Source organism: Lipotes vexillifer, unplaced genomic scaffold, assembly GCF_000442215.2.
Source record: "Lipotes vexillifer unplaced genomic scaffold, Lipotes_vexillifer_v1.1 scaffold28, whole genome shotgun sequence".
NCBI classification, from domain to species: Eukaryota; Metazoa; Chordata; class Mammalia; order Artiodactyla; family Lipotidae; genus Lipotes; species Lipotes vexillifer.
Window position 1 is genome coordinate 91392 of NW_006793929.1, and position 23625 is coordinate 115016.

Genomic DNA, 23625 nt, shown 5'->3' on the forward strand with positions numbered 1-23625 from the left:
TTTTTGTGGTACGTGGGCCTCTCACTGTTGTGGCCTCTCCTGTTGCAGAGCAACAGGCTCCGGACGCGCAGGCTCAGCGGCCATGGCTCACAGGCCCAGCCGCTCCGCAGCATGTGGGATCTTCCCGGACCAGGGCATGAACCCGTGTCCCCTGCATCGGCAGGCGGACTCTCAACCACTGCACCACCAGGGAAGCCCGAGTTTTTCTTTTTTAAGTAAAATATTTTCAGCTAAACAGATGACACCTTTGAGGATGCTGCCTAATTGTGTTCTATCCCAAGTTTCTATTTCTGTCGCAGTTATATTATTGAAGGAATTAAGTGATTAAGTCTACAGTGCTTTAGCTTCCTTGGAAATGTGTAGCATAGATGCCGCTCAGCCAGATTCTCTACCCAAAGGGCCACACAGAGGTAAGGCAGCCTCTGTATCTGGAGGTGGGCTAGGAGGGGCAAATCAGGCTGATTCATTTAGTCCAGGATTCACATAATTCTTATAATTACAAATTCATAAGTGATTCATAAAATTCGTTTAATTATAAACACAGAGATAAACTCAAGTGGCCCTTGTTTTTCTAAGCTCAAATTAAATGATTGAATCAGAATGTCCCAGGATTTAAAAACTTATGCTCTGCTGAACTCAGAACAATACTATTTTTGATCCAAAAAAAGGTAACTGATGGGAATCTTTCAGAACAATGAAAACAATGTAATAAAAGAATTAGAAATAAAATTGTGGAGTAACAAAATTGTTGCTGATTTGCAAATCTTAATGCTGTGAATCCTTATAAACTTAACTATTCACAGAAGACAGTTGCATCTAAACCTTCCTATTTATGAAAATAACTTTCCTCAATAATTTTTTGGACATTAAAAATTTTTTATTGAAATATAGTTGATTTACAATGTGGTGTTAGTTTCAGGTATACAGCAAGGTGATTCAGTTTTATATATGTGTATATATATATATCCCTTTTTAGATTCTTTTCCATTATAGGTTATTACAAGATATTGAGTGTAGTTCCCTGTGCACGTTCCTCAGTAATTTTAATGCAATTGTTAATGTTCGAATTTTTGAGATTTTTAAATTCTCCTGTAAGTGTTGTTTTTCCCAGTCAGTACAGCTTATGGAAGGTCATAGTGCTTTGGAAACCTGCCTTAAACAGCTCGCCTGTTTTCTCGGTAACTTTGAGAGGGCTGGGAGCTGTGTTTTCTTTCTCTCAGCTCTGGTGACTTTGGGTGCCTTGCTGCTCGTAGCTGTGAGACTGAGGACTGACAGCTACATCGACCACTGCCAGTGACAACCCCATGCGGTCCCTTTCAGGGTTTCTCAAGAGCCTGTGAAATGGCAGGAAGGTGCTGTTCCTGTGACAGCACAATCCATAGCCGCTGCCATCAACTGGGTTGAGAAATCGCCTTTTGAGCTGGCTCTGAGCCAGACTAGCTGCTTAGCCGCTCTGCTGGAGGCGGGGAAAGACGAATCGGTAAGTGTGTGTGTGTGTGTGTGTGTGTGTGTGTGTGTGTGTGTGTGTGTGTGTGTGTGTGTGTGTGTGTGTGTCTGCTCCCATGTCACGAAGGTGGCTTTGCGCTTATTTCTTCCCACTCAGTATCCGCATACTGCCTTCCAGACGAGCTTGGGCCCTTCCAATTGCATCCCACAGAGACTGCATCCTTGGCATTCAAGAGCCCCAGCAGTCTTAATCCTGTTCACCTTTGAATTTGGAACCAATTGATAAATAGGTGACAGGCCCCAGATGGGGATCAAAAGAGCATCTCTGGTGATGGCAGGGCTGGACCAACCAAAATGAGACTCTAACACCTGAGCCTGGCTGGGCTTCCCCTAGGGGGCGTCATTGGGGCCGCAGGGCAGGCCCTCATTTAGCCGCTGCCAGGAGAGCCACGTGCTGCTCACAGCCCCCGGGGCATCGAGAAAGGGAGTGAGGCCGTGAGTGTGCATCTCTAATGCTTCAATTCCACTCGTGCTTTCCTGACAATTAGATAAACCCATCTCATGGGAGGAGAGGTTGGAAGACTCATCACTGAACCTTGAGGATGAGGAAATGGGGTTTCCCAGCATCCATGCTCCGAATCTTTCCCAGTTCCTCTTCTTCACAGATGGGTCCATCATGTGCTTTCCAAGGTGAAGTGTATCCCAGTCAGTGTGTCGTCTGTTCTTGAATGCTGATGCATTCACATAAGCTTTTTGATAGGGACCTTTCGGATATAAAGCTTTACCTGGAAGAAGTGATTACCTGGTGGTGTTTTATATCTCTTTTAGGCACAAGAGTGTGTGTTTTAGTGAGCAGCTCTAATGGTGGGACTGTTAAGGGTAGTGACAGGCTAGAGAGGAAGTACTCTGGGCAGATGAGGTCCTTAGGCCAGCCTTACTCCCCACGTAGGGATAGGTCTGCTTTCTTTTGGGATACAGATGCTTAACTAATCCTTACTAATTGATTAATATTAATTAAGACTTAATTGCTTCTTCCACTCTGGAATGCCGGGGATTCTGCAGGTTTCAAGCTTTACTCTGCCACATTAAGAAGTCCTTTCTTGGGCAAGGTGGCCATGTGCTGGCACCTTCAAAGGAGAGCTCCCAGTGGTCACCAGACTGTGTTTACTGATACTGAGGGTGATGGTTTGAAATTGGAAACATACTGTTTATCCTCAGAAAGCCAGAGGAACAAATGTTTCCCATTAAAGAAGAATGAAATGCAAGCAACTTTGTTCTTTGGCCTTTTAAGTTTGTTTTAATGTCTGTAAAATTTCAAATGTCTGGACACCTTAATAAGCATTCAAGAAACGGAATGTTTCACAGGCTCTTGGATGTGTGTGTGTGTGTGTGTGTGTGTGTGTGTGTGTGTGTGTGCGCGTGCACGTGTGCGCGTGTACATGGGTGCTCTCCTTCTTTGTCTGTTTACCTGGCTCCCCGGTCATAGGTGGCTCTGGCAACCCGACCTGACTGCAAGATTTCCTGGTGACCTTGACTTTCTGTTTTATTTCCCTCTGGTTTGTATGTCTCCTTTCTCTGTGGGTTTTTCCCTAACCCAGGAAATGTGTAACAATTTAGTGAGTTCCAGGAAGAGGAATAACCAAGAAAGAAGCTTCCAGGCACTGGTCATCAAATGTCACGCGAAAACTCTTGAGAAGAGACCGTGGGGTATGAAAGATGCTAAACATATTCAGACCATGGTATTCTCCACCCAGAGCTTATATCTGGCTGTGGTCCTGAGGAAAAGTTTAGTAAATGCAACTGCCTCACATATAAAAATGCCATGCTCTGTGTCTTATGAGGAGTAAAGAAAAGCATGCATGGGGACTTCCCTGGCAGTCCAGTGATTAAGACTCTGCCCTTCCACTGCAGGGGGCATGGGTCTGATCCCTGGTTGGGGAACTAAGATCCTGCATATCTTGCGGAGCGGCCAAAAGCAACCCCAGAAAAGCATGCATGTGTTAGGGGTGGGGAGAGAAATTGTTCCCATAAAGACCTGCTGCTCTGCCCTGAGCCCCTCATGTCCACCCCAGTGAGTTTCCAGTTGATCCATGTGGCTGCAGTTTGCTATGAACAGAAAGGATTTAAGGCTTAAGAAATGTTTTGAACAGTAAATCTAAAACCCCAGTCTTTTCCTGCTCATGATAACCTGCTTTGAGTTTTCATCTCCCTCCGTGAGTAGATCCTGAGAGGAAGCAAGAAAGTGGGTATTGTCTTGTGTTCAAAGATTAACAGGGAAGTGGGTTTTTGTACCCGTTCCATGTGAAGAGGGTGGGCTGACTGATGGGCTTGGTTATGATGGAGGAGGATGCCCAGAGGCCAGTGGCCTCCAGGACTGGTCTTTGTAACCATGGGTGGGCCGGGAAGATTTACCAGAGACAGATGACAGAGCGTGAGCCTTCGGGTCCAGGAAGAGCCCGGGCAGAGTGTGGGGTCTGTTTAAATAGTGTATCTCATAGTGGCACCTGAAGAGTACTATTGATGGATGAATTACTGGTGTACCCTGTAAAAAAGAACCTGGTGCATGGGAAGGGCAGCCCTTGGAGTATTGAGGAGATGTTTAGAGGGGCTGGTGTTGCCTTCAGAGCCCAGGCATGTGTCTGGCACAGGGTTTCTACTCTGCAGCGTCCTCTGGTCTCTGGATGCGTCTTTTGGAAGTTGGTAGCTTCCCTGGCCATTTTGAGGAGGGGTGCTGTGTCAGGGGGCCCTGAATGGCCTGCTGACCCAGGACGAGAAGGGTCCTTAGGAAAGAGATGGCTGTTTATCCAAAGCCCCAATTCCCAGCTACCTAAGGGAGGGACCTGCCTCCTGCTTTCAAAGGCACCTGTATTTCTCTTTGTGTTCTCTCATCCTCTCTTCCATCTACCTGATAGGCACAAATTTGTTTACTTTAAAAAAAAAAGTCATATTCACTGAGAGACTAAGTGGGTGAATTAGAGGCAGACCCACATGATCCCATAAGGAACCTTCACCACTGAACAGTGAGCAGAAGGCCTGGCCACATCAGTCATGACCGTGGCATTTCATTTTCTTCCTTGCTGCGGCTCAGACAGGCATCACATCTTTTCACCTTTGCCTTAGCATTGCCTAGCAATGGCAGTGCCTAGCATTGGCTCGATAAATGTTTGTTGAACAGTGAAGGAATAGAAAGGAAATAATGTCAATATTCTTGAGATTGGGGGTTAGATGTGGATCCAAGAGATTCCCATCCCCAAGCTATGGTACGGATTTGAGTTTTTTTGAATTGAAGGGAGGTCTGCATGGGACCAGGTGGGTGAATTTCCTGAGCCTTGTATGCCTGTGATGGGGATGTTGGGTTGGACTAGGGATCCTGAAGCCCAGGAGGCCGGAACGTTGGTGGTGGTCAGTGGTGTTAGGAGGAATCTGAGAAGGGAGCTGGATCAATAGCAAGGGGCAGTCACCACCTTGGGTGGGAGGGGGTGGTCAGAAAATCCAAATGGGCTGAACCAGGGAGGGCGGCCACAGGCACAGGGAAGATCTGGAAGTTAGATCCAAGCTCTGGAGTTGGTCAACACTGTTGTAATGGTCAAAGTTACATGAAGGAGAAGACAGAATTTGCTGGACCTCTCACTGCTGTTCCGGTTGACTTTCATTTTTGTTTCCTTGCAAAGTGGGAATTTTTACACCCAGAGGCCTTGGGAGCTTCTGACAGGCTGGAGCAGACGGCGGGCAGAGTGGAAGCAGCTGCTCCCATTTTGGTTCTTCTTTTCCCCAAAACCCATGGCTGGGAAGATGGCAAGATCTCCTTGGTCAGGCGGATTGCAGGTTACCTTGGGAAGCTGCAGAACATGTGGCCCGACAGAATAAGACGTATCAAGTGAAAACATAAAGGCTCCAACCTATTTTACGTAGTATAAAGTGGCAAGAGTTTTTGAGTCATGGTTAAATAGCTGCATGGAACCCAAATATTTTCTGTGTCTGGTGTTATCAAATTCGGTACGAATCAGCATTTAAGGTGATGCTGGTCAGTGAAGAAGCTGCTCCAGGTCCCCTTGCCCTCAAGGAGCACAGAGGTACTGGTTAAGGAGTGAGGATTCCCATGAGGGTAATTTCCTTGAGCCAGACAACCTCCTGGACCCAACTTTTGGTCAGTGGTAGTGAGATTGGGGGTAGGAGCCTTGGATGGTGTGCGGACCAAGGAAATGAAAACAGTGCCCACCCCTGGCCACCTTCCTGTTGCATGATCTCGCCTCTCCAGTTCTGGGATTCACCATCATCTCTAACACGTGAGGACCAGTCTTGCCGTGATGAGCCGACAGAGTGCAGTGGCTGAAAAAAGCAAGGACAGAAGTTCGTGAGGTCAGGCAGGCTGGGTTCACTGGCTGCTCACCCGGGTCAAATAACCTGTCCAGGCCTCAGTTTCTTCATCTGTAAACTGGGCATGATAACAAGAATTCAAATTTATGTTAGCTTATCATCCCCAATAGCAGACGACCTCAAAGCCATTTCACTTTCAGAGGCATTTTGCCAAATTTGGGGGGATAGTAGTAGGTAGCATATTTATCGTCCTCTCTGTTTTTCTAAATGTCATTTTGCGAGCAGGAAGAGAGGCAGAAAGGCAGTGTGCAGATGGCGGTGAGGTAGCTGGTCTCTGGGAAAGCATATCCCTGGAAATCTGGAGCACGGATAACTGAGAGTTGACCGAAAACACAGGCAACTAAGAAGCTGAGTTAAGGACCTTAGTGAATAGTGAATAACCCCATAGCCTTAATTAATGAAGGAAAGGAAATCCTGACTCACTGCTGGCTATGGCAATTTCTAGTTTGCTGAAGTCTCGAGGGAAAAAATATCTCTGCGTGAGGATTTCAGGCTCTTGGGTTATTGCCAGAGCAAAGAAGCTGTGTTTACACAGCATGCGGTGGAGACAGAGGGAGTCAGAAGCTGCCGACAGACCCGCCAGAGTTGTTTGTCCTCATTCACTTCCCTGTTGATCTACCAAACCCTAGAATATACTCCCTGGGTCTGTTCCCCTGTCTTGAGCCATGTGTGTTCTTAGACCCTCTGAGAGGATGAAGCTGTCCTCATGCTAAACTTGGGCACCAACACAGCTGGAAAACTAGTAACTGCAGCTCACTGGAGCCTATTCAAGACGTCTTACAGAAGGTAATGTCTAACACCAGGAAGAGAACAACATAGAATGCATTTTCTGGAAGAACAGTATTAGTTGTATAATTAGGAATCTGGAGAACACTTTCTTCCTCCTGTCAGTGTGTTTTCTGCTTCTCAGGTGACTGACTGGGAGAAATATACAACCTTCCTCAGTCTTTACCTCCCATGAGGTACTTCTGAAAATCAGGGACTTTGTGATGAAGGGCCTGAGAGAGAGAGTCATGGGGGCAGGAAGACTCTTTGTGCCCAGCCTGGGGAGGAATGTTGCTGAAGTAGGCTGGGCTCAGCTCCCACCCTGGCGGTCTCCTAACTCCCAGCCTGGCCCCTCTGCCACCCTCTCCCAACCTGCCTTCTTGGGCACAGCCTGCCCCCTGCTGCCACAGACGGGGTGTCCTAAGCAGCTGGGAGCTGACCCTCAGCCCACCTCTCTGGGCCAGGTAGCTTTAAGTCCCAGCTTTGAAGTCGAGGTGAGGTAATTGACTATTTACCTTCAGCTAACTGGGGATGTGTGATTAGAAGCTCATGAATCCTAAAGGGTTGGTGACATCTGTTTATCCCTTAAAACACAATACAGGGACTCCCCTGGTGATCCAGTGGCTAAGACTCCCCTCTCCCAATGCAGGGGCCCACACTTGATCCCTGGTCAGGGAACTAGATCCCACATGCATGCCGCAACTAAGAGTTTGCATGCCACAACTAAGACCCGGCGCAGCCAAATATATAAATATTTTAAAAAATACAATATATTTGCTGGGGGTTTCTGCCCCAGTTATCTGTGGAGACAATCACTTAGGGTGCTTTTAGGGGCAGGTTTAGATGATATGTGTTCCTGGCTTTACCTGTGGTTTTACTCTCTGTGATTTATATACATACATAAGTGTATGCCATGTTGTTGAAGCTCGGTCATGAAGTCAACTGCATAATCTCCCTTTTCACAAGTGAAGAAACTGAACCTAAACCACTTGTCCGAGGTTACAGAACTCCTCAGTGGCAGGGGAGACCCTTAGAGCAGTGTGGTTAAGGGTGGGGCCCAGTAGATGGCATCGACATCTTTAAATTAAGCAGGGCATCGTCTCCTACCTGGATGAGGTATGCATCTCCCACGTTCTTGGTTTAAAGCTGGTGTGTGTGTGTGTGTGTGTGTGTGCGTGTGTGTGTGTGTGTGTGTGTGTTTCCCGACTCTTGGCCTGGCGTGGCTCCTGACTGGCCGTGTGAAGGCAGGACAGCCTCACCTCCAGGTGAGACCAGCTGGGAATATGCCCTCCTTCCCACACACAGCCTCAGACTGAGGATGCCTGAGCCAGCACTGCAGAATTCTGGCACCACCATAGGGAATTGCTAATAAGCTTCCTGCCTCCAGTGGCTGGCCGACACTCCCTTCATTTGTGGACTTGCATAATTTATTCGTGGGCTCAGAGGAAGCTCTTCTCCAAATCCACCAACCATATCCTTCCCATGCAAAGCCTGACACATCTTAGCACCAGACCCTGAATATCTTACTTCCTGACTTTGGCCCCAACACATTGTCATGAAACATTGAGCAGTGCTGCTCTTCTTTCTGCCCACTTATTTTTTTAAAGAGGCAGGTTTATAGAGAGTATATTGCCAATGAGTCTGGTTCACGGCTAGGGTGCCTCAGGGAAATAAACTGTTGGTGTCACTGTTCTGCAGGTTGAATCCATTTATTACTTTGTGGTGGGGGATGTTCCAGAGGAATCCAAGGAGCTTCTCCTTCAGAGGGCTTTGGAGGTCCCATATCCTGTCCACACGGTGTCCTTCAATGCCAGACGAGAGGGCACGACAGCTTTCTTAAAGGATCTGAGTGCCAAGACCCGAAGCAGGTAGGCAGAAGAGGTGCTCTGGGAAGACCGCGAGCGAGCTGCGTGCTTGCCCGTAGTCAACAGTGGGTCTTGATTCCTAGCGGTCTTCCTGACCAGTCGGTTGCTGTGTTCTCTTTCCAGTAGTCTTTAGTCTCCATTCACCTTTGCTCCTCTACCTGGCATTAATCTTGACTTTTTTTCTGACGCTTTGACATTTTGGGGTCTTGCTGACCCTGGACAGACCGCGCCTCCCAGGTTAGCTGATTCCTAAAGACAGTAAAAGACTCAGCCGGGACGGAATGCACCTTTTATGTGCAAACTAACAAACCGAGCCCACACTCTCAATCCAGGCTCTCGTACCCGAAGCACTGTCCCCTGCCCCAGTCACCCCAGGGCCAGGTACCAGACAGCTCAGGACAGCCCCTACACTCCAGCACCCGCTGAAATCATTCAAACTAGCCAATCCTAAGCCTGCTTTCTCTGCCTCACCCATTTCTTTCTGCAGGATCCACAAGAAAGACTTGCCCATGTTTTCCCCTTGTTCTCTCTGTTTCCTGACGAAACCTGGGGCTTCCCAGTGTGGCCCTGTGTGGTGTGGCATGCCCCCATCTCTTTGGAAAAATATTAGTCAGTTCTGGCTGCCACAAGAAAACACCACAGACTGGGTGGCTTAAATGACATATTTATTTCTCACAATTCTGAAGGCTGGGAAGTCCAAGATCAAGGTGCTAGCAGATTCTGTTTCTGGTGAGAACTCTCTTTCTTGTAGGCAGCTGCCCTCTTGCTGTGTCCTTCCATCCTTCCATGGAGGACAGAGAGAGACAGAGAGACAGAGACAGAGAGAGAGAGAGGGAGACACAGACAGAGAGACAGAGAGAGAGGGCAGGTAAACTCTTTGGTGTCTCTTTTTAAAAGGATACCAATCCTATAGGATCAGGGCCCCACCCCTATGACCTCATTTAACCTTAATTACCTTCTTATAAGTGCTGTCTCCAAATACAATCCCATTGAAGATTAAGGCTTCAACACAGATATTTGGGGAGGTGATGGGCGGGGGCACAATTCAGTCCATAGCAGAAACTGTGAGTGGCAAACTATCTTTTCTTTTTTTTAACATCTTTATTGGAGTATAATTGCTTTACAATTGTGTGTTAGTTTCTGCTTTATAACAAAGTGAATCAGCTGTACATATACATATATCCCCGTATCTTCTCCCTCTTGCGTCTCCCTCCCACCCTCCCTATCCCACCCCTCTAGGTGGTCACAAAGCACCGAGCTGATCTCCCTGTGCCATGCGGCTGCTTCCCGCTAGCTATCTGTTTTACATTTGGTGGTGTATATAAGTCCACGCCACTCTCTCACTTCATCCCAGCTTACCCTTCCCCCTCCCCATATCCTCAAATCCATTCTCTACTTCTGCATCCTTATTCCTGTCCTGCCCCTAGGTTCTTAAGAACCTTTTTTTTTAGATTCCATATATATGTATTAGCATATGATTTTTATTTTCCTCTTTCTGACTTACTTCACTCTGTATGACAAACTCTAGGTCCATCCACCTCACTACAAATAACTCAATTAAGTTTCTTTTTTATGGCTGAGTAATATTCCATTGTATATATGTACCACTTCTTCTTTATCCATTCATCTGTTGATAGACACTTAGGCTGCTTCCATGTCCTGGATGTTGTATACAGAGCTGCAGTGAACATTGTGGTACATGACTCTTTTTGAATTATGGTTTTCTCAGGGTATATGCCCAGTAGTGGGATTGCTGGGTTGTATGGTAGTTCTATTTTTAGTTTCTTAAGGAACCTCCATACTGTTCTCCATAGTGGCTGTATCAATTTACATTCCCACCAACAGTGCAAGAGGGTTCCCTTTTCTCCACACCCTCTCCAGCATTTATTGTTTTTAGATTATTTGATGATGGCCATTCTGACCAGTGTGAGGTGATACCTCACTGTAGTTTTGATTTGCATTTCTCTAATGATTACTGATGTCGAGCATTGTTTCATGTGTTTGTTGGTGATCTGTATATCTTGTTTGGAGGAATGTCTGTTTAGGTCTTCTGCCCATTTTTCGATTGGGTTGTTTGTTTTTTTGATGTTGAGTTGCATGAGCTGCATGTAAATTTTGGAGGTTAATCCTTTGTCAGTTGCTTCATTTGCAAATATTTTCTCCCATTCTGAGGGTTGTCTTTTGGTCTTGTTTATGGTTTCCTTTGCTGTGCAAAAGCTTTGAAGTTTTATTAGGTCCCATTTGTTTATTTTTGTTTTTATTTCCATTTCTCTAGGAGGTGGGTCAAAAAGGATCTTGCTGTGATTTATGTCCTAGAGTGTTCTGCCTAGGTTTTCCTCTAAGAGTTTTATAGTGTCTGGCCTTACATTTAGGTCTTTAATCCATTTGGAGTTTATTTTTGTGTATGGTATTAGGGGGTGTTCTGATTTCATTCTTTTCCATGTAGCTGTCCAGTTTTCCCAGCACCACTTATTGAAGAGGCTGTCTTTTCTCCATTGTTATACTCTTGCCTCCTTTATCAAAAATAAGGTGACCATATCTGTGTGGGTTTATCTCTGGGCTTTCTATCCTGTTCCATTAATCTATATTTCTGTTTTTGTGCCGGTACTGTACTGTCTTGATTACTGTAGCTTTGTAGTATAGTCTGAAGTCAGGCAGCCTGATTCCTCCAGCTCCATTTTTCGTTCTCAAGATTGCTTTGGCTATTCGGGGTCTTTTGTGTTTCCATACAAATTGTGAAATTTTTTGTTCTAGTTCTGTGAAAAATGCCAGTGGTAGTTTGATAGGGATTGCATTGAATCTGTAGATTGCTTTGGGTAGTAGAGTCATTTTCACAATGTTGATTCTTCCAATCCAAGAACATGGTATATCTCTCCATCTATTTGTATCATCTTTAATTTCTTTCATCAGTGTCTTATAATTTTCTGCATACAGGTCTTTTGTCTCCTTAGGTAGGTTTATTCCTAGTTATTTTATTCTTTTTGTTGCCATGGTAAATGGGAGTGTTTCCTTCATTTCTGTTTCAGACTTTTCATCATTAGTGTATAGGAATGCCAGAGATTTCTGTACATTAATTTTGTATCCTACTACTTTACCAAATTCATTAATTAGCTCTAGTAATTTTCTGGTAGCGTCTTTAGGACTCTGTATGTATAGTATCATGTCATCTGCAAACAGTGACAGCTTTACTTCTTCTTTTCCAATTTGGATTCCTTTTATTTCTTTTTCTTGTCTGATTGCTGTGGCGAAAACTTCCAGAACTATGTTAAATAATAGTGGTGAGAGTGGGCAACCTTGTCTTGTTCCTGATCTTAGTGGAAATGGTTTCAGTTTTTCACCATGCGAACGATATTGGCTGTGGGTTTGTCATATATGGCCTTTATTATGTTGAGGTAAGTTCCCTCTATGCCTACTTTCTGGAGGGTTTTTATCATAAATGGGTGTTGAATTTTGTCAAAAGCTTTTTCTGCATCTATTGAGATGATCATATGGTTTTTCTCCTTCAGTTTGTTAATATGGTTTATCACATTGATTGTTTTGCATATATTGAAGAATCCTTGCATTCTTGGGATAAACCCCACTTGATCATGGTATATGATCCTTTTAATGTGCTGTTGGATTCTGTTTGCTAGTATTTTGTTGAGGATTTTTGCATCTATTTTCATCAGTGTTACTGCCTGTGGTTTTCTTTCTCTGGGACATTTTTGTCTGGTTTTGGTATCAGGCTGATGGTGGCCTCGTAGAATGAGTTTGGGAGTGTTCCTCCCTCTGCTATGTTTTGGAAGAGTTTGAGAAGGATAGGTGTTAGCTCTTCTCTAAATGTTTGGTAGAATTCACCTGTGAAGCCATCTGGTCCTGGGTTTTTTTTTGTTGAATGATTTTTTTTTTTTTTTTGGTGGTACGCAGGCCTCTCACTGTTGCGGCCTCTCCTGTTGCGGAGCACAGGCTCCGGATGCGCAGGCTTAGCGTCCATGGCTCATGGGCCTAGCCACTCCGTGGCATGTGGGATCCTCCCGGACTGGGGCATGAACCCGTGTCCCCTGCATCGGCAGGCGGACTCTCAACCCTCGCCACCAGGGAAGCCCTGTTGAATGATTTTTAATCATAGTCTCAATTTCAGTGCTTGTGACTGGTCTGTTTATATTTTCTATTTCTTCCTGGTTCAGACTCAGAAGGTTGTGCTTTTCTAAGAATTTGTCCAGTTCTTCCAGGTTGTCCATTTTATTGGCATATAGTTGCTTGTAGTAATCTCTCGTGATCCTTTGCATTTCTGCAGTGTCAGTTGTTACTTTCCTTTTTCATTTCTAATTCTACTGATTTATTTCTTCTCCTTTTTCTTGATGAGTCTGGCTAATGGTTTATCAATTTTGTTTATCTCCTCAAAGAACCAACTTTTAGTTTTATTGATCTTTGCTATTGTTTACTTCATTTCTTTTTCATTTATTTCTGATCTGATCTTTATGATTTCTTTCCTTCTGCTAACTTTGGAGGTTTTTTGTTCTTCTTTCTCTGGTTGCTTTAGGTGTAAGGTTAGGTTGTTTATTTGAGATGCTTCTTGTTTCTTGAGGTAGGATTATATTGCTATAAACTTCCCTCTCAGAGCTGCTTTTGCTCTATCCCATAAGTTTTGGGTTGTCGTGTTTTCATTGTCATTTTTCTGTAGCCATTTTTTGATTTCCTCTTTGATTTCTTCAATGATGTCTTGGTTATTAAGTAGTGTATTGTTTAGCTTCCATGTGTTTCTCTTTTTTACAGATTTTTCCCTGTAATTGGTATCTAGTCTCAAGGCATTGTGGTCAGAAAAGATACTTGATACGATTTCAATTTTGTTAAATTTACCAAAGCTTGATTTGTGACCCAAGGTATGATCTATCCTGGAGAATGTTCCATGAGTACTTGAGAAGATAGTGTATTCTGTTGTTTTTGGATGGAATGTCCTATAAATATCAATTAAGTCCATTGTGTTTAATGTGTCATTTAAAGCTTGTGTTTCCTTATTTATTTTCATTTTGGATGATCTGTCCATTGGTGAAAGTGGGATGTTAAAGTCCCCGACTATGACTGTGTTACTGTCGATTTCCCCTTTTATGGCTGTTAGCATTTGCCTTATGTATTGAGGTGCTCCTATGTTGGGTGCATAAATATTTACAATTGCTGTATCTTCTTCTTGAATTGATCCCTTGATCATTATGTAGTCTCCTTTGTCTCTTGTAATAGTCTTTATTTTAAAATTTATTTTGTCTGATATGAGTATTGCTACTCCAGCTTTCTTTTGATTTATATTTGCATGGAATATCTTTTTCCATCCCCTCACTTTCCGTCTGTATGTGTCCCTAGGTCTGAAGTGGGTCTCTTGTAGACAGCATATATACGGGTCTTGTTTTTGTATCCATTCAGCCAGTCTATGTGTTTTGGTTGGAGCATTTAATCCATTTACATTTAAGGTAGTTATCGATATGTATGTTCCTATTACCATTTTCTTAACTGTTTTGGGTTTGTTATTCTAGGTCTTTTCCTTCTCTTGTGTTTCCTGACTAGAGAAGTTTCTTTAGCATTTGTTGTAAAGCTGGTTTTGTGGTGCTGAATTCTCTTAGTTTTTGCTTATCTGTAAAGGTTTTAACTTCTCCCTCGAATCTGAGTGAGATCCTTGCTGGGTAGCGTAATCTTGGTTGTAGGTTCTTCCCTTTCATCACTTAAAATATGTCCTGCCACTCCCTTTTGGCTTGCAGAGTTTCTGCTTAAAGATTAGCTCTTAACCTTATGGGGATTCCCTTGTATGTTATTTATTGTTTTTCCCTTGCTGCTTTTAATATTTTTTCTCTGTATTTAATTTTTGATAGTTTGATTAATATGTCTTGGCATGTTTCTCCTTGGATTTATCCTGTATGGGACTCTGTACTTCCTGGACTTGGTTGACATTTCCTTTCCCATATTAGGGAAGTTTTCAAGTATAATCTCTTCAAGTATTTTATCAGTCCCTTTTCTTTTTCTGTTCTTCCTCTGGTACCCCTATAATTCAAATGTTGGTGTGTTTAATGTTGTCCCAGAGGTCTCTGAGACGGTCCTCAATTCTCTTCATTATTTTTCTTTATTCTGCTCTGTGGTAGTTATTTCCACTCTTTTATTTTCCAGGTCACTTATCCTTTCTTCTGCCTCAGTTATTCTGCTATTGATTCCTTCTAGAGAATTTTTAATTTCATTTATTGTGTTGTTCATCATTGTTTGTTAGCTCTTCATTCTTCTAGGTCCTTGTTAAACATTTCTTCTCTTTTCTCCTTTCTGTTTCCAAGATTTTGGATCATCTTTACTATTATTACTGTGTATTCTTTTTCAGGTAGACTTCCTGTTTCCTCTTCATTTGTTAGGTCTGGTGGGTTTTTACCTTACTCCTTCATCTGGTGTGTGTTTCTCTGTCTTCTCATTTTACTTAACTTACTGTGTTTGGGGTCTCCTTTCCACAGGCTGCAGGTTTGTAGTTCCCATTGTTTTTAGTGTCTGCCCCCAGTGGCTAAGGTTGGTTCAGTGGGTTGTGTAGGCTTCTTGGTGGAGGGGACTAGTTAGTGCCTGTGTTCTCATGGATAAGGCTGGATCTTGTCTTACTAGTGGGCAGGACCACATCCAGTGGTGTGTTTTTGGGTGCCTGTGACCTTATTACGATTTTAGGCAGCCTCTCTGCTAATGGGTGGGGTTGTGTTCCTGTCTTGCTAGTTGTTTGGCATAGGGTGTCCAGCACTGTGGCTTGCTGGTCATTGAGTGGAGCTGGGTCTTAGTGTTGAGATGGAGATCTCTGGGAGAGCTTTTGCCATTTGATATTCCATGGAGCCGGGAGGTCTCTGGTGGACCAATGTCCTGAACTCAGCTCTCCTACCTCAGAGGCACAGGCCTGACACCTGGCTGAAGTACCAAGACCCTGTCAACCACATGGCTCAGAAGAGAAGGGAAAAAAATAGAAAGAAAGATGAAATAAAATAAAATAAAGTTATTAAAATAAAATATTTAAAAAAATTATTAAAAATAAAAAATTAAAATGTAATTTAAAAAAAGAAAGAAAGAAAGAAGAGAGCAACCAAACCAAGAAACAAATCCACCAATGATAAGTGGGAAAAACTATACTAAAAAAAAACGGACAGACAAAACCCTAGGACAAATTGTAAAAGCAAAGCTGTACAGACAAAATCACACAAGGAAGCATACACATACACACTCACAAAAAGAGAAAAAGGAAAAAAAAACATATATATATTTCAAAAAAAAAAGGAGGAAGAGCAACCAAATCAATAAACAAATCTACCAGTGATAATAAACTCTAAATACTAAACTAAGATAAACATAAAACCAGGAACAAATTAGATGCAGAAAGCAAACCCCAAGTCTACAGTTGCTCCCAAAGTCCACTGCCTCAATTTTGGGATGATTTGTTGTCTATTCATCTATTCCACAGATACAGGTACATCAAGTTGATTGTGGAGCTTTAATCCGCTGCTCCTGAGGCTGCTGGGAGGGATTTGCCTTTCTCTTCTCTGTTTGCACAGCTCCTGGGGTTCAGCTTTGGATTTGGCCCTGCCTCTGCATGTAGGTCACCTGAGGGCATCTGTTGTTGGCTCAGACAGGACGGGGTTAAAGAAGCAGCTGATTTGGGGGCTCTGGCTCACTCAGGCTGGGGGGAGGTAGGGGTACGGATGAGGGGCGAGCCTGCGGTGGCAGAGACCAGCGTGACGTTGCACCAGCCTGAAGCGTGCCATGTGTTCTCCCAGGGAAGTGTCCCTGGATCACGGGACCCTGGCAGTGGCGGGCTGCATAGGCTCCCGGGAGGGGAGGTGTGGATAGTGACCTGTGCTCTCACACAGGCTTCTTGGTGGCGGCAGCGGCAGCCTTAGCGTCTCATGCCCGTCTCTGGGGTCCGCGCTGATAGCCGCAGCTTGCCCCTGTCTCTGGAGCTCATTTAGGTGGTGCTCTGAATCCCCTCTCCTCACGCACCCTGTAACAATGGTCTGTTGCCTCTTTGGCAGCTCCAGACTTTTCCCAGACTCCCTCCCGGCTAGCCGTGGTGCACTAACCCGCTTCAGGCTGTGTTCCCGCAGCCTACCCCAGTCCTCTCCCTGGGATCCGACCTCTGAAGCCCGAGCCTCAGCTCGCAGCCCCGCCCGCCCCAGCGGGGGAGCAGACAAGCCTCTCGGGCTGGTGAGCGCCGGTCGGCCCCGACCCTCTGTGCGGGAATCTCTCCGCTTTTCCCTCCGCACCCCTGTGGCTGCGCTCTCCCCCGCGGCTCCGAAGCTCCCCGCTCCGCCTCCCGCAGTCTCTGCCCGCGAAGGGGCTTCCTAGTGTGTGGAGACCTTTCCTCCTTCACGGCTCCCTCCCACTGGTGCAGGTACCGTCCTTATCCTTTTGTCTCTGTTTATTCTTTTTTCTCTTGCCCTACCCAGGTACGTGGGGAGTTTCTTGCCTTTTGGGAGGTCTGAGGTCTCCTGCCAGCGTTCAGTAGGTGTTCTGTAGGAGTTGTTCCACGTGTAGATGTATTTCTGGTGTATCTGTGGGGAGGAAGGTGATCTCCACGTCTTACTCCTCCGCCATCTTGAAGGTCTCCTTGTAAACTATCTTTTCAATGGTAGCTGTCTCCTGATCTGTTGGCCTCACTATACCTGAATAATAATAATAATACCTACATTTCAAAACAACCCCATCTGTGCATGTGAGAGAGTTTGTGTCTCTTGTAGAGAGAGATGAGCTACTTATGTGGTAACAAGGAGAATGACTGAGTTCTTTCCTAAGTCAACCTGTCTAAAATGGGTAAAATGCCCACTCTTGAGCATTTGTTCTCAAATTTAGTTGCTCATCATATTGGCCTGGCAGACGTGGGCTTCACCTTGCAGGCTGATTTTGCACAGTAGAGGGGAGTCTGGGAATATGCAGTTAGGCTTTCACTTTGCAAAGCCTTTCACTACCTAGGAATCTTGATTAAAATGCAGATATCTTGACCACAGTCCCAGAGATTCTGATTTTCAGGGTCTAGGGAGGAACAGGGATATGCATTTTTAACAGGATCCCTGGTGATTCTGAAGACCAGTGCTCTGGCTTCTCATAAAGTGCTTTGAAATCTTTTAACAGCAGGTGCTTGGCTTCAATTCTGAGCTCTTGAAACCCCCAAATACAGAAGGGGCTCACTGCCCCCACTTTTGCTAGTGGAGAGAGAAAAACCCAGCTGGCAGGGCTACCTTTCTTGCTGGTCCTCTGCTCAGCTCATGTGGGACACTCTCTGGGAAGGTGAGGGGCCAAGGAGTAATTTAACACAGGAGAAGCTGCAGTTCAGCCCCTGACTTTCAGGCCATGCTCCGTGGAAAGCGGATTCTGCAGAAGAGGATGGGGTACACCCGGGCCCTTCTGTCCCTCCTCTAGTCCTGTAAAGTGAGGCCAACCCACGACCAGCAGTGCCCCTGCCTGCTCTGCTACCTGCCAACCCACCTCCTCCTGGGGGTCCTGGATGGTCTCAGTGCATCTTTTGCTGTTGAGCCCCAGCTGAAGAGCAGTTATTATCAAACTGTAAAGGGCGTGTCCTGAGCATTTCAGCTTGCAGGGAGGCTGGACTCTGTGTCCCCCAGTTCCTGAGGCTGTGTCTGGTCAGAGCCACCAGCTCTCAGGCACAGCGCTACACTCCTCAGACTCTCCAAAGAGCCTGTCTTAATGGTGATTTGCTTTCTGCACAAGCGAGGCTGTATTAGCCAGAGGAAATGTCTGCCCTGTTCTCTTTCCTAATCTGGAGAACAGATCAGAGTAGAAAATTCTGAGCAAAGGCTTTGGCACTCAGAGTGTGAGGCCTGTCAGGACAAACCTCGATCATCCCCCCCATCTGTCCTGCAGGGAGGTCGTGGTGAGACAGGTGGGGACCTGGGACACTGCTTAGCAAGGGAACCTGCTACTTGTTTTCATGCCCTTGTGCTGCAGCAAGAGTACCAATAGAGCCTTGCCTGAATTTCTCTGGCCTCTTTTATCAATTTCTATTGATTAAAGAGTCTGAGAACCCAGGTTGGTAACAGTGGGATGAAGGAAACTAGGCATTTCTGTTTTGGAGGAAGCCCCTGCTTTCATTGTCCCAGTGTCACCTGAAACCCTTTAGAAATAGACAAGACTGAGGCCTTCTATGGCCCAGGCAAGGCCCACAGACCTCTCCCGCCATCTGCCCATCCTTCTGTCCATCCCAGCTCATGTTTCAGGATTCTTTTTGCATCATGAGTGGCGATAGGCAGGGATGGTACTCTTGAGAGGCTGGAGGAGCATTACTCAGAGATCTCTTCTGCCATCTAAGAAATTTCCTGCTATTACTGATTTTTTGAATTCCAGACAACTGGCTTTGAGGGTGTGATTTAGCCCATCATCACCTGGAACACTATACCAGTGCTTAAAAAATTTTTTTTAATTGAAATACAGTTGATTTCCAATGGTGTGTTAGTTTCAGGTATATGGCAATGTGATTCAGTTTTATACACATATATGTGTATACGTGTGTATATATATATATATATATATATTCTTTTTTAGATTCTTTTCCATTATAGGTTATTACAAGATATTGAGTATAGTTCCCTGTGCTATATAGTAGGTTCTTGTTGGTTATCTATTTTATATACAGTAGTGTACATATTTTAATCCCAAACTCCTAATTTATGCCTCCCCGCTTCCCCCTTTGGTCACTATAAGTTTGTCTTCTATGCTATGAGTCTATTTCTGTTTTGTGAATAAGTTCATTTGTATCTTTTTTTTAGATTCCACGTATAAGTGACATCATATGATATTTGTCTTTCTCTGGCTTACTTCACTTCGTATGATAATGTCTAGATCCATCCATGTTGCTGCAAATGGCATTATTTCATTCTTTTTTATGGCTGAGGAATATTCCATTGTATATATACACACATCATCTTTATCCATTCCTCTGTCAGTGGACATTTAGGTTGCTTCCATGTCTTGACTGTTGTGAATAGTGCTGCGATGAACATTGGTACATTTAGCTTCAAGCTGCTTATGAATCCCCTGGGGATCTTGTTAAAGTGCATATTCTGACTTGGCAGATCAGGTGGGGCCCGGGGAATGTGCATCCCTAGCCAGCTCCCAGGTGCTGCTGCTGCTCCTAGGACCACACTTTGAGAGGTTGCCTTAAAAACGTGCCCACACTGAGTTCTTTTCATTAGTGCTGATGCTCAGGTCCTGGGGAGGTGTGTATTTGCCAAGTAAAAGTTGACTGAAGCCCAACAGCAGTGGGCAGATGAGCCAACCCTGCCTCTTGTCACCAGCTTTCAACAGTGAACCCGCAGGGCTCTGGGCACTGTTGGGCCCCTCATTAGCCTCTGGGCTTGTCCAAACTGTGTTTACATGATTGAACCCTGGGAACAAAAGGATAAGTCTAAGCACAGGGTATCATTTTTCCAGGGTCGATAAATACCATTTGGTTGAGCTAAGTATCCTCTAATGATCAGAAGAGTCATCAGTTAAAATCCCAAAGGCTCCGCAATTCTCTGGTGTCTTCCACCTTCCTGTCTTTTATTTGTGGGAATTGACAAGGCACAGGGAAAAGCAGTGAACAGTTGGAAGATGCTTAGCACCACATAAGAGCAAGTTCCCAGTCTTGGGAGGATGAATAGTTAATGCGCAGATACCACTTACTAGCCTGATGTGGCATATCTCTTCCTGTTTCAGATTCCATGCGTTTGCAGAGAGAACAGAGTGCATGGAACTTCCTGCCTTCCCCATTAAGGATGGTGACAGTGTAATTACTTGGAATTCAAGGAAACTGAAAGGAAAACTCCCTCCAGGTACCGGGATGGAAAAGAAACAGTGTACTTTATGTCTTAATAACTTCAGATGATCCCTAGCCTTAGCACTAGGGCAGGACTCACCGTATCTTTTGTATTATTCCTGTAGTGCAAGGGCAGAGTTCATGGATATTAGTGGGGAATTTGGCAGCCTGGCAACCAGGCGTAAGTGTATTACCTAGGGAAGTGGCCTCAGTGAGATGTGTTTCCTAACTTGGGAAACTTCTGGAGACCTGGCCCCAGGTGTGTCAGCGCACTCTTAGTTCTTCGCAAGGCAGAGCTGCTCTGTTGCCCAGGTTGGCTGGAAGCTGTAGCGAGGATGCCCTCACTTCTTGTGGGTTTTCTGTTGCTTCCCCATCAGTGATGGTGGTGTTTCTAGATGCACATGAGGGATGTGCCACATGAGGGATGGACCTGCCTCTCGTGAGGGCCAAGGCCACGCAGGAACCTCTATGGAGGCTGAATGAACTTCCCCTTTCATTCAAAGGATGTGATCAGAGAGTTTAACAGGCGTAGAGAACGAGGTCAGGAAATAAGTGAGAAATAGTAATGTGATTCGGGAAACCAGAACTAGAAGGTTCCTCAGAAAGCAGGAGATGGGAGTTTCTTCGGGGAGCTGATGAAATTGCCAAGTGCCAAATACACTGAGTAAACGCCGCTGAGAAGAGCCGGGACGGCAGCTCCTGTGGGACTGTGACATGATGCAGCGCAGGGGTAGTTAGAAGTCTGAGAAAGCCCATCCCCACCTCCACCTTCCTGCTCATTTTTGCTAATCAACAGAAGGATTTCTAGCTTCAAACAAGGCAGGAATTACTCTTTGGGGGTTGTTTGGGGCTGGGGGAGAAACTGCAGGGTACACGTGCTTGCAATTTTCCTCTGTTTACATAACAGTGTTGGAAAGACTCCTGGGAGAAGGGCCCTGGGACTGGGTACGAGGGATTTGCAATCCCGGGCTAGGGGGTCAGGTGGAGACCCAGGCAGGGGGTTGAATCACAGAGTGTGTCCTAGACACACACTTTGTGGATTCAGATTCTTAGTGCCCCAAAGCAGAGCTGGGGAGAGGTTCGGTCGAGCTCGTCAGGGCCGCTGCCTTAGGTAACTTACAGCTTTGCTCTGATGGTGAGGTGGACATTTCCAGGGAATTTGAGAAAATGTCAATTGATAAGCAAGATTGATGCTAATCTAAGAAAAAAAGTAATTTAGGATGTATGCCATGCCTTTGAAAGTAACTTACAAGATTAAGCCTAGTGGGCAATGAATCAATGAAGGTAAAGAATGTGAGATGTCACCAGCTCCCCAAGGTGTGCCAATGACCATAAATGGGGTTTAATTTGGGCCTATGTGTTCCTTGGCAACTTAGTTATAGAGGGAAGCACGTCTGGCTGCATAGCTTACATTTTCAACAACTACCGTCTTTCCAACCCCTGTGAAGCATGCAAATCAAATTACAGATAAAAACATTTTTCTTAGAATGAAATGCTCAGAGCGTGGCCTGCCATTCTAATGCCATTTCAGTGATCACATGTTCTGAATTTGGAAGAGTGTCCCAGATCCTAAATATGTGATCTTGTCTCCTCAATCCATCAGAATGTCCCAAGAATGCCAACATTTCAGAGCCTACCTCTCCCACTCAAAAACTGGCCAGAAATCCTTGAGACGATTTTTGTTTGGAAAATATGTGGTTTTCAACCTCACTCGGGCTCAGAAGCAGTTCTCCAGTCTTTCCCTGTTCAGTTTCCCCTCCCTGCTTCTCCATTATTTGTCTCAAGCATTTATCAGTATGAGTTTCCTCAGGCCCTCTCTAGTTTGGGAAGGGAGGGTGTCTCCTCGGGAGATAATTTTGCCTTCTGTTGTGTAGAAAAGACAGACTATCAAGTGAGGGGCTAGAGAAGCATTGCTCAGAGAAGTGAACTGGCAACTGAAAGAAATGTCCTGCTGTTTCTGACTTTGAGGTTTCTAGATAGTTGGCTTTTTAGCCTGTGAGTTACCATCACCCCATGTACCACATCAATGCAAAAAACCTCTGTAGTCAAAATAATAGTTTTAAAAATTGTTGTGAAATGTACATATCATAAAATTTACCATTGTAACCATTTCTAAGTGTTAAGTATACTCCCTAAATTCAGTAGTGAGGTGTCAAGTACATTCACCTTGTTGTGCAACCCAGTCTCCAGAACTCTCTCCATTTCGGAAAATTGAAACTCTGTACCCATTAAACAACTTCCCATTTGTCCCTCCCCACAGCCCTCAGCACTTAACATTCTACTTTCTGTCTCTGAATCTGACTGCTCTAGATACCCCATATAAGTGGAGTCATACAATATGTGTCATTTTGTGACTGGCTTACTTTATTTAGCATAATGTTCTCAAGGTTCATCCATGTCATAGCATGAGTCAGAATTTCCTTCCTTTTAAGGGTTGAATAATATTCTGGTGTGTGTGTGTGTGTGTGTGTGTGTGTGTGTGTGTATGTGTGTGTTTGTGTGTGTGTGTAGGGTACAATATCTCATACTATCTCATGACATGATCCCAGCCATCCACATCTCCTGAAGCAAATCTCTCTGTTTCTAGAAAGGAATGGCTTCTCACCTGCATGAGGGTGGGGCTGGAGCATTGGCTTGCACCAGGATCCCAGGACGTTGGCAGCACTTGGCTGGGTGGGTCATAATCTCAGGCTCCCAGGAGTTGAGTTCATGAACCTGGGCACTGAGTAGACTTCTCCCCTTTCCCTTCCAGGGATGACTTTCTGCCTTAGAAATTCTGCTTTCTTCTGGCACAGGCTCCATCCCATGTAGGAATGCTCCATCAGCCTCAGATGGATTCCCCTCACTGCGGGGAGCAGGATCTGTGATTTAGATATAAGAAGCGTGGGGGATCTAACATGGCAGGTGACACTGACCTGAAGCTGTAGCTCTACACTCTTCCTCCTCATGGCCATCCTTCCCCTTGGCTTTCCACCCAGAGTTGGGTGGGTCCCTGCTCGTGTTTATATTCACGGGGCATACAGCAGGGGGTGGCTGCTCTGTTGTGTAGCCAGCACCTTCCACGTAGGTGTCCTTGCCTCTTTCTCTGTTAACTACTCTCTTTGACTATTTACTGGGGAGGGGAAAGGGTGCCAACAGAGCCTAGATTGCTATGGGACCAGAGTGATGATGCTACCTTCTGGAGCTGCTCTGAGCCACCCAGTCTCCTGAAGTTTGGCTTTCCTTCCCTGTTAATGAGTGTGGGTTCTCATCACAGTCTCAGTATACTGTGAAATATTCATCTCACTTACAAGCAAAATAAAACAGAGGCATGTTGACTTTCCCAGAACTCCAGGCATTTTTCCTTGGAAAAGATTTCTCTCCAGGACTGAGCAACACTTTCCC

At 45.1% G+C, this 23625-nt stretch overlaps 1 protein-coding gene across 1 annotated transcript in view; it reads left to right on the forward strand.

Annotated features, from left to right (window-relative positions):
• Nucleotides 1-23625, forward strand: part of VWA3B (von Willebrand factor A domain containing 3B) — a 218934-nt gene that overhangs the window by 21708 nt on the left and 173601 nt on the right. Inside the window, 4 exon segments of the mRNA XM_007466893.1 lie at nucleotides 1321-1480; nucleotides 8287-8456; nucleotides 20142-20257; nucleotides 21215-21217. Of these exon segments, the coding sequence (XP_007466955.1) occupies nucleotides 1321-1480; nucleotides 8287-8456; nucleotides 20142-20257; nucleotides 21215-21217 (449 nt within the window).